An 11,721-nucleotide genomic window follows, 5' to 3' on the forward strand; every position below is an offset into this window, starting at 1 on the left:
GTACAACTTATGAGAAAATTTGAACAAATCCTGCAAATCCTGATAAAAGTTCTCTCTGTATCCCTAATATTTCTTTAAAGAAATGAATCTTTTCAGAATCATAAGTTATATACAGTGATATCCAGATATGACTCATTATGTCAATTTCCATCGACTGTTAAGTTACTAATTCTTATATAATTAATTGGAAGCTGGTACAACTTATGAGAAAATTTTAACAAATCCTGCTCCACTTATATCTTTATTTCTGCTCTCTGCCTATTTCAACATGACACCGTCTTGCATGCAGGAATAGTAAAAAAATCATTAGTTCGACTCAATTAAATCAAGTGATTTGAAGTTTCACTAATTGCAGTGCATTCTGTGTCATACACCATCACACAAAAACACACATAGCTTACTTAAGAATATCCTTTATTCAACAGTGAATCTTCAGTAATAAATAAATGCACAGATCATTCATTCCACAATAAAACAGAGGGGAAACTGTTTCGTCTTGGAGGACTGGTATTGCCATGATGGTTGAACAGCATTGACCCAACAGAGACACAGCCAGGACAGATGGACACAGAAAGGCAGACAGACGGGTATGTAGCACACAGACGTGTACAAAGTATTGCGTTTTTTACGGACCGGCTCTCTTTGTTTTCTCTTTCTTTCTCCTCTTGTACAAAGTCAAGTTAGTCTGGCATCATCATGATGTGCAAATCAATCATAAATTACAAATACAGTATTGCATCACTTCAAAGTGCTACAGAGATGGGTACCGACTATCTTCAAAAACTGAGGTTTTTATTTTCTTTGAACCCTTTTGTGTGTCTGTGCGTCAGGACTGAAAAAGTTGAAGGTATAAAAGTTTTTTTTTGTTCTTTCACTTTGCTTTTGTTGGTCTGACACAGTGTACAGCTAAGCCACAAGCTTAAGGAATACAAGCGTTGTCTCAAACAGTTGTGGAGATTTGAGTTCTGATGATGCCCTCAAAAGCTTTTGTTGTGCTTGACTCGTTTGTACAGTAGATTGTTTGAAAACAGATAGATGATTTATTTTCTCTCTATCACTCCTCTGTTTGAAAAATTTTAAAAGATCAGACATATAAAAATCGTTTTACCTTTTTTTTTTTCTAAACCTGAAAGCGCTCTTGTTTGGCTGTCCCACAAAAAGAGGTGAATCTGTTATATACGAGGATATATGTTTTGCAGTGAATTGGAACCAGTTTTTTTTTTAAGACTTAAAATGTGAATGTGTAAACCAAATGCAAATTATTTTATGAGTGCATGTGTTAATTTTGCCCTTTGATATTGTAGTCTTTCGTGCACTGGTATCATGGGCAAAAAAAAAAAAAAAAAGATGCCTTAAACCAGGGTATAACTTTAATATAAAGAGGCACAAATAATTTTTAATATATTAAGACAAAAAATGAGAAAAGTAAAAAGAAATTCCAAGGCACCTAACAGGAGCCAGTGTTTTCTATTAATTTCAGTGTGATCTCAAATCAATCTTCCTGAGAGGAACTGAAAACTACAGGTAGGTTTTAACATTTTGGAAAAGCGCATCAACAGAGAAGATCACGTATTTTGTATTAGATTGGAATGACATAACTGTAATGACCCTTTAGGCATCTGTCTTCAGATGTGCTCTCAAGTCTGATGTCTGATCTAAAGGGGGGATCTTGGAGTCCACAACTTCTCAGTCTTCTCCTTAGCATGCCTCCTTCACCCCGTTGGAAAACATGAAGCTAAGGAAAGCTTATAGGAAGAATTTAAAAGGACAAAAGACAATCTTTTGCAACGAGAATCTAAAAACATGACCGCTGTCATGTGGGTCTACAGTCGTGAAGCTACAGCTGTTATTAAAAAAAAATAACGACCCTGTGACATACTATTTAAAAAAGAAATAAAAAATTTAAAAATAAGTGAAAGCAATTGTTTGAGTTACAAGAAGAAATGCAAACTTGAAAACTGGGAGACCACCCAACCGTGTATCTCCGCTTTGGAAACAAACATTATTCAGTGAGTGGTTCAGGTTTACAGGTAACTGTGACTTCACATCACAGATCCTGATCAGAGTACAGTTATCCAGCGTCCCGCTCTATACAGCCACCCACTTTCACGTGTGACTTCCATTGCTGTTCCTTGGAAGTGTATAGTGCAAAGGTGTCACATTACTTTCAAACAAGGCACACCCTGTGAGGAGGGGGGTGGACAAATGACAGAGCCCACCCCCTAAACCCAGCTGCTAGCACAGAGCTGTAAAGAAAAGGTTGAGAAAGGAGCTGTTGTAGTGTACCTTTGAAAAACATTTAGTGGTTCGTATCCAAGAAAAGATGGTAAAGGAAGCACTGAAGTTCCTTTCTTTAGCTTTTTAGAGAATTTTAAAAATCCATACCTGCCAATTAGATATTCCCACTTGCTTTACTCAGTTAGGGAACATTCTCAGCAAATTACACTACACTACTGTATCCCTGGAAAAAGAATAATCTTACCACAAAATATCCCACTTGGTAAAGACTGAATGCTACCAGTTCATTCAACCTTTTTCAGCCCTTTCATTTCAAAAAAATTGAAGGTGATATAGCAGAGGGGCTTTCCTTAACTGTGTCAGGGGTTTGCTTAGGGGTTTCCCAGTCCATTTACAAGGGACCTGGCCTTTTTTTGGCATCTTATTTTATTTATTTAGTTCCTTCAGTAAGAAGACGATGAGCAGAAAGGCAAGGGTGGAAAGGGTGGGGAGACAGGGAGCCCGAGGATGAGAGGCAGAGATGAGAGGATGAGGGACGCAATATAAAAGGGATGAAAAGGAGATGAGAGGAGAGGAAGGTGTGGGGGAGAGACGGAGAGAGGAAGAGGACATGTGAAGGACAGGAAGCTCCGGTCGGATCCCCGGCAAAGCACCTGTCACCGAAGAGGCTCCTGCTTTCTGTCACCGTCTCCCCCACCATCCATCTTTTTTTTTTTTTTTCTGGCAACAGGAGGGACACCCAAAGAGGAAAGAGCGGGTGCTTAAAATTCCTCCTTCCTTCCTGTGTCCATCTCCTCTCCCAAAGACCTCTTCTCCATAGCAACAGGCCTTGTTCATACTGAGCTCATTCAGCTGATAGTCATGAATGTCTGTGTGGGAAAGGAAGAAGAGTTTTGCTGCTGTGCAGGCCTCTCTGTGTCTCTGTGCATGTTGGAAGAAAGTGTATCTCAAATTAGCATCAGTCCAACACTCCTGTCGAAGCTAATTACAGAAACAAGTTCTGAAAGCCAGCACATATTTGGTCAACTGGAAGAAACCTCTTGTGAAAATGGAGGGCGTGTTGGCTGGTTGGTGGACTTCAAGAAGTCTTTTCACTATGTTTTGAATCAGGCACCATGATGCTTCTCACTGTCCCGCTCTGGAAGCCTGTGCATACAGCAGCTTTTCCAGCCAACGACAGCCCAGTCAGTGCTCCCCTCGTGTTGGGGAAAGGCTGTGATTGGTTGTCCATCAGCAACCCGGAGAGGTTGTAATGGGGCTGTGGTGCAGGTATGCCGAATTCACCACAGAGACTGGGAAGTTGAAGATGAACGGAGACGTGGGCGTGGTTGACGTTGAAGTCGCGGCCGTCGTTGACTTTGGGCCGAGCAGCGGGCTCGCCGTGGCAGCTGCTTCGGCTGCGCACGAGGTGGCAAGAACCTGTGATTCGAACTGCAGAAGCTGGCCCATGAAGCTGAAGTTGGGGGAGATGATGCTGCGACGGCGGCGGACAAACTCAAATGCCTCGTCCAAACGCACCCGCTTCCTCTTCATCAGGTAGGCCAGGCAGATTGTGGCAGAGCGGGAGATGCCCGCTTGACAGTGGACCAGCACTCGCCCGCTGGAGTCCCGTACCGAATCTGCAGAGTGAAGAGCAGAGTGGTCCAAGGTCAGAAACACCCGCCGTCAGTAAAAACAGATGAATGTAATAACATCTCCAGTCTAAAGTATAGCTGGTAGTGTGTGTCCAGCTATATGGTGTGTGTGTCGTCACCCCCCCCCCCCCCCCCCAAAAAAAAAAAACATCCTTAACTGTGAAACGTTCTAACCAGAGATTCACTCATCCACTTTTTTCTTTGGTCATGATCCAATTCCAGTTTACATAACTGCCAAGAATCAAAGCCATTTCCCATATCAGGGCTCTTTTTACTTGAATATTATATAATCATTTTTACATTATTGTTAAAGGCCATTTGTCAACTGTGTTTGTAACTGTTAGCACATTAGCATTCCTTTAGCTGGCTTGCTTTTATTTTACAGATAATATAAGATTCACACTGAACTAAAATACAACAAAAGATTTAAAAAATGTTTGTTTCAGCACCACATTTCGATACTTTCATTTACTATTTTAAGAATAATTAGCCAGCTAAAACACAAGTGAAATTACTGACGATAATAACTAAATAAAGAATATGTGCTCAGTCTTCCGGACATCACTCTACATTGACCCTGTGAACATTCACAACATGTCACTCAATGTGTGGATTTTTAATTCTTTTTTTTTTTTTTTGCACCCAGGAAGTATCTTTAACACACACCAGATGTACAGTGAGGGTTCACCTCAGACAGCTTTCACTTCCTCGCCTCCACACTTTTACGCTTTCGCCTCTCTGCCCAGTCAAACTGATAGCTCACCTCAAAGTGAGAAAGGAGCTAATTACATTTACAGTAACGGAAACACGCAGGTGCAACATTTGAGTCATCGCCCTCTCTTCTATCACCTCCTCCTCTGCCCTATTTATGGTTCTGCTTTATTAAGTACACATGCATTGCACGCTATTATTTTATTAAGGAGAATGACCAGATTTAAGTAATAATCTGATTAGAGCATTTACAGTAACGCAGTTTCCTCAACAGTTTGCATGATTAGTTGGACAATCATGTCTTGGAGCATTTTGGGCAGCCTGCAGAAAATTAGAAGCTCAGACTGTACAAGAAGATGTAAAAGAAACTTAATTGTTTTATTCCTCACGTTTATTAATCTAATCTTATTTTTTGCTGCTGAAACACTAGAAGACTAGTTGGCGTTTTGCGTCCGCTAATGGGGATCCAAAATAAAAAAAAAAATTAAAAAAAAACACTGCCTTGAAGTTCACTTGATTACTTGAGAGGCACATGAGCAGAATCACACCAGATCCAGGGAGTTTTTGTTTGTTTCTTAAATGCACATCTTTTGCATTTTGCCTCCTATATATGTAAATATTAAAAAAAAAAAAAAAAAAGAATCTGATACCTGTATTTTCTCAGTCAAATCTCAGGTAACTTTGCCACAGCGTCTGTTCACCTAGTAACAGTGGATGACTCAGACTCTGGTCCCACAGCAGCTAACTATGCAGCTAACTATGACGCATACCTACACACACACACACACACACACACACACCTACACACACACCTACCTACACACACCTACACTTACCTACACCTATACACACACACAAACACACACACGATCATCCTGCAGCGAAATATTTGGTGTGTATTCCAAAAAGAAAACTAATTAACAGATGATCTGTAAATAAAAAAAATGCACTACCACTACTACCCAGCCAAGAAAAATAGACATTAAAAAATTCAGCAGATTCATCAATAAATAAACTCTTTATCCAAAGCCCTGCATCACTTGTACCAGAAGATGATGCAAAAGCGTGTACCGTACAACAAATAATAATTACACCAAAGTGACCTTGAAAATAAGTCTAACTGATGTGTAATAAGTCTAACTAAATGATGTGACCTACAAAGAAAAGAAACCATGAAGAGAGAGGTTCTGCTTGAACACATCCTGATCCTCCATGCATGTGACACTGACCTATGAACTCGATGGCCTCCAGGAACCAGCAGCTGATGTCCTCTTTATGGTTGTCCTCCACAGGGATGCACTTGTACTGGTACGCGCCCTCGAAGTGGTTGGGGCAGTCGGCCGACACATTCAGCAGGGCAGAGATCCCAGTGGCGTCCAAAACCTCCTTCTTTGAGGCATGAAGGGCACTGCCGAGGTAGAGGAATGGGAGGATCTCAACCGGGCCACCCTAGACACAGCACATAGAGGAATAATAGATTTATACTGTTTTTTTAAATCTATTTTATCAGTGATCTTTGAAAAGAGTCATTCATTGACTCTTTCCACAAAGAAAGCTTTCTTGACACAGTCAACTTGGACAACCATGTTTGAGTGATTGTGCTCAGATGAAAATCAGCGTACGTGACATGACAACGCATGTTCTGTCTGTGAGCAGCGGAGGCCAGATACCAGAGGAGCGTTTGGCCTCATTTTAATCATTTGTTAACCACAGCAGAGACGTTCTGACGGGACAGGTGCAGCCCTCTTATCAGTTTGACTAACCAGAGCTCATTCAAAATAAACGGAGTGTTTAATCTCTTTCTGCACCAATATTTTCAGTTACGAACCAAGTTTGTGTTGGTGGCGATGACTTTCTGATCTTTACAGCCTCAAACCAGAGAATTCAGCAGAAATACCTTCAAGTCTCGAGTATAGAATTTAGCCCACAAACCATGCTTCTAAGAAACTCTGCTCCACAAAAGCAGCTCCTCAGGATCACTTCTCCTCAGCAACATGTGTTTGCAGCTGCCACTGTGGAAGCTGAAGCACCACGGCGCCATGTTCAGTACACAAGCATGAAGCAACGGCACCGACTGGGGTTATGAATATTTATGATACTGGAAGTATCTGCAAGCAACAGAAAATGTAAAACCCTCTTTGCTCCTTTTTTGGTTCAAAATATGACTTGTTTACGGAGATACTTCCTTCCAGACACCAACATTCCTGCGTTCATTCAAATCTGTCTGGTGATTAATAATAACTGCTGGTTTGCTTTTTACGCATGTATCGTATAAAATATTCTCAGTAGCGCAAATCTTTCTGTGTTTGGGTGTAACCCGATCTCAACACATTATCTAACAAGGGGTAGAAACAGCGTCACCCCCTTTTCCTGGGTCCAACAGGTCAGCTGGTCGGCAGCAGTCTATACTGGCAGTGGCACTTATTGATAAAAGCTCTGTCTGTTTATGTCACTGCTGCTGACGAACTCGGTACTGACACAGAGTCAGGAAATGATCAATACCGCTAAGAGATGTAGTGTGGGGGTGGGTGCACAGAGACGCACTCAGATACGCAGTCCACCGTATTCACTCCGCCACAGGAAGCTGCAGTATTTCTTATAAAAAAAAAAATAAAAAAAAATGCACCTGACGGTGCGGCGGAGACAATCAAGCATTCTACTTCCACAAACACACACAGTGGTTGGTTGTGCGCGCCTCTCTCCTCGTGCATTCCAGGGGAATTAAACCCAAATCACATGCAACTGTGAGTGTTGCATAAAATCTGCAGGCTCAAACAACAGATCACTGTCCAAAAAAAAAAAAAAAAAAAAACCAAGGCCATCCCGGTTTACAGGATGTGTTACAGAGCTGAATCGATGATGAACTGTGACCTCCAGACCAGCCCATTTATATAATATATGCCATTGATTTAAACAACATCAGCTTATGTTGTTTAGTGTATGAAAACTTTGAAAGTTGGAAGAAATGTGTTGTATATTTTCCAAACAGAATGAGGGTGACAATGTGGGTGAATGAATGTGGGAAAGTCAACAACAGTCACCCTTCACCAAAGCAAACAACGTCTAGTGTTTGTGCAAAGAGGCTCTTTGTAAAACTGAGCTTGCCTTTAAAAAAATTCAAATGATCACGTGGTTCATCAGGACAGTTTCAATCCTTTAAATATATCCAATGTAAATGTCAAACATAAAAGTTTGCTTTTTCTTGTTGAATATTATTACAAACAGAAAAGTGCTCGGCCCATCATTTGACAGATGGATGTTTTCACTCATAACATTTACATGCAGGTTCGTTACACCCCTCTGACACGTTATCTGTATAAATTACTGCACTACTTTGGCTGAAAAGGTTCCAGACCAGTTTACTATCGTCTCTCTCGTGTTGCATTTTTACCTGGTCATTGTGAGGCGTTCCGCACGACGAGCAGGATGAGTCGATGCTGGACTGGCTGGTGAGGGATGGCAGGGATTTGGTCTTTAAACAAAACTCTGGATACTCCGTGAAAAATCTGTCATATCCCCCTATAAACAAAGACACCATTATCAGAGGTTACTTTTTTAATTCATTTTTTAAAAGAACAACATTGCAGAAACAGAAGCCTTTTTGTTGGGTTTTTTTTGTTGCTGCCGGGAACACGCTATAGATACACACTTGTTAAATCCCAGCATAATCTGCGATGGGAAATTTCTTGTCTGCAATCAGCTTGTCCATCACAAAATCTGTTAAACAGACACACTTTTGACCTGTGTGTACTTGGTGTGGATTTAATATCATCCCTTAGATTCTCTTTCTAAACTAATCTTCAGGATGGCTGCTGCCGTCTGGCCCTCAAGTATCTAACCACATGAACAAATTGTACAGAAATGGGCAGCAAATTATATATGTGTATGTATATGTATATATATACATAGTGTAAATAAGTATATTTATATAAATATCTATATGGGCATATGTGTACAAATATATAGAAATATTCAACTATGTGTATGCATGTATAAGTATGTGTGTGAGTATAATTACAGTATATAATAGTAATAATAATAATAACAATACTGTTACTTGCAGTGTGAGTACAGTGTGTGAATAATTATAAATACAGGTGAAATGATCAGTGAATGGGGGTAGGACTAAATAGTTTACACTTCTTCCTACTCCTTTTTTGGCACATGTAATTCAAGTTAGCAAGTTTTAAAGGATGAAATTCCTTGTTTTGTTTTGTTGTTTTCTTAAACGTCTCATGAAGTGTTGTTTTTTTTTTTTTTTTACATGTACAAAAATAAAATAAATCAAATCAATACAAGAATGTGTCATCTTTGCAAGCCACATCTTACACTCTTGTTCTTCGAGGCATCTGCATCATTAGGATGTACAAAAAAAGGGTTGGAAGGTGATTTAAAGCTTCAGTGTTAAGATTTAGTTTTGCAGTTTAAATATTGGATGGGTGAACCAAGTGTGGATTTTTTCCCCCCTCCTTCCTATGCTAATTTACCCAGAGCAGACTCTTTGTGAAATTAGCGCCATGTGTCGTGCAGCTTTGATGTGGCTTTCTCTTATTAGGATTACCTTATTCACTGAGCTTAAAGCCTTTGGTCTGAATGGAGATGAGAGTAACTGGGAGACACTGACACCGTGTATTGTAACATTTACACGTACAGGAGTATGTGAACAACCTCGGCCCTTATTTTATTTTATTCTATTTTTGTGGGTGCAGTAAAATTGTATGAACATTTGGTTTACTTCACGATAAATGAAATGACTCCCTATTTGAAGAGTTTGAGTATTTATTAGTGACTCTCATTTGAAGTGATAATCCATAATGGAATAATCTTTTTTTGTCTACTTAGGTGTAATGTTAAAATGTACCGTTTTTTGTATTGGAGGCTGATATTGACTTATGTTACATTATCAGAGTCTGGGCTGCTGATGCTTATGTATTTAACATTTATCCGTGTTAAGGCTGGTATATGGTTCCGCGTTACTACACCCAGTACTGGAGTTGAGAGGGGATGAGAATAAAAACGGTCAAAATCATCCCCCCTGTAAAACTGCCATCCCCCCTTTCCATCCCTTATGTCATTTCATCAATGAATGTGGTTTTACTGCTATTTCAACATTTAGAGTCATCACCAGAAAAATAACACCAGAAAATTAACTTATTTGACAATTTTCACCTGTTTCAAGTACATTTCTACTTATTTTAAGTGAAAATCTACTTGAAACAGGTGAAAATTGTTGTTTTTTCCAGTGATGAGTCTTGTTTCAAGTGTAATGAGATTTCTTTTACTAAAAAGAGACATTTTAACTAGAACTAAGATAAATATTCTTGTTAAGATTTTGAGTTTTTGCAGTGATCCATTTTACTTATCCTGTGAAGGACAGAGTTATATTGATAAGTTCAGAAAACTGTGTTTTATTGTTGTGTTTTGATGTATTTGATGTAAGCCCAGTGGATATTTAAAGCTTACAGAAGGCTGCATTTAACTGCTGCTATGTCATTCCTGCAGTATTTCTGCAGGTGTTTTGGTCAGTGCTATTATTTGTAATATTTTATATTATTTGTAATCAAAACAAATTATCTGTCCCCATATGACAAAATCCACCATCCCCCCGATTCTTTTTTTACAACTCGAGTACTGACTACACCATTACACCAACGGCGTAATCCTACAGTCTATTCAACGCAGAACCATAATTCAGCCTTTAATCTGCAGGCTATCAAAGAATATTGACAGTAATTTGTTGTAATGCATCGGGCAGATATAATATTTCACCTTTGAGCAGGTAAATGCGCGGCCCCTGCGAGTCCCTGAACAGCGTGTTGAGCACCAGAGTCAGGGTGCTGTCCTCCTTCACCGCGTCCGCGTCGGGCGTCCTCTCGTCGTACACCACCACGGCGGAGAACATGCCCGAGCGCAGGCGGCCGCGCACCTCGTCGTCCCCGGCCAGGATCTGGTCCAGGCTGAGCGCGGAGCCCTTGGCCCGCCGCCGCACGATGGTGTTGCAGCGCGCGTTGACGGCGCCGCGGATGCGGCCGGCGCTGAAGGCGAGGAAGGAGCGGCAGTCCAGCAGCAGACACTTGGCCCCGTCGTCCTTCAGGATGCGCTTCAGCACCGTGCACTCCATGTCGCACAGATCCTCCATCGCAGGTTGCTGTGTAGAATTGTTGCTCCACTGGTCTCTGCTCTGTTTGTTTATGTGTGTGTTATGTGTGTGTGTGTTTGTGGGGGGAGGGGGTGTGTGTGTGGGGGTGTGTGTTTGGGTCTCCCCCAGCAGCTTCTTCCAAACCCGGAGAATGCGCTCGGATCAGTCCTCTATCTGCGCATCCTCCTCTCCTTTCTGCTCCTGCCTCTCTGTGTGTTTCTCTTCAGTACTCTTTCTCGTTTTTTTTTGTTTTTTTTTTTATGAATGAGTGCCTCCCGTCACGGCGGAGATGACGTCAACCAACAGCAGCCAATTGCAACGCGTCCAGCCTAACCGTGCCCTCTCCGCCTTTAGCCTGAATTACGGTCCCGCGATAAATCGACGCAGAGGCTACGCCGTAGGGTTACGGCGTAGGTACGCGGAAACGCGAAGGGCCTGCGTTGGTGTAACGCGCAACCATAAATCAGCTTTTTGCCGTTCATTCATAAAAAACAGACAGACATCAATGAAACTGGAGTTGATGGAGATGGAGATTAAACCCCATAAGATACCAGTTCGTAAGCACTTTTGAATGATGGCCTCTAAGGCTTAAATATAATGAAATAACACATTTAAAATGTCTTTAAATATAAATATAAAATATTTAAATATATATAAAATAAATAAAAAGTATTTCATTCTGCTTGCAGGCACCGCGGCAAAAAATTGTATTTTAAAAAACTGGAAATCAGAAAACCCCCCAGCACCCAAACAGTGGATCAATGAACTTGGATCATATAGTACTCCAGAAAAAATATTGTATTCCGTTAGAAAAAAAAACTAGAGACTTTGACCTTATTTGGGGACCTTTTTTGGATTTTTTGCTTTTATTGGACAAATGATCTGAATCATCGACTATATTGATGAATGTGTTTACACAGGACTTGATTATTTAATTTATTATTCATTTTTGTTCTAGTATTGATAGACATATGTTAAATGATTTTGAATGATGTAATC

General features: G+C 40.6%; 1 protein-coding gene across 1 annotated transcript; it reads right to left on the reverse strand.

Annotated features, from left to right (window-relative positions):
- Positions 1-397: 397 nt before the first annotated feature.
- On the reverse strand, positions 398-10,922 carry dusp4 (dual specificity phosphatase 4). Its single transcript, XM_061734357.1, has 4 exons — positions 10,353-10,922; positions 7,975-8,102; positions 5,813-6,032; positions 398-3,857 (listed from the first exon to the last, which is right to left on the reverse strand). Exons 1-4 carry the CDS (start codon positions 10,720-10,722, stop codon positions 3,469-3,471), a joined length of 1,107 nt encoding a protein of 368 aa, XP_061590341.1. The 5' UTR covers positions 10,723-10,922; the 3' UTR covers positions 398-3,468.
- Between the last annotated feature and the right edge of the window lie 799 nt (positions 10,923-11,721).

Source organism: Cololabis saira, chromosome 11 (assembly GCF_033807715.1).
Source record: "Cololabis saira isolate AMF1-May2022 chromosome 11, fColSai1.1, whole genome shotgun sequence".
NCBI classification, from domain to species: domain Eukaryota; kingdom Metazoa; phylum Chordata; class Actinopteri; order Beloniformes; family Belonidae; genus Cololabis; species Cololabis saira.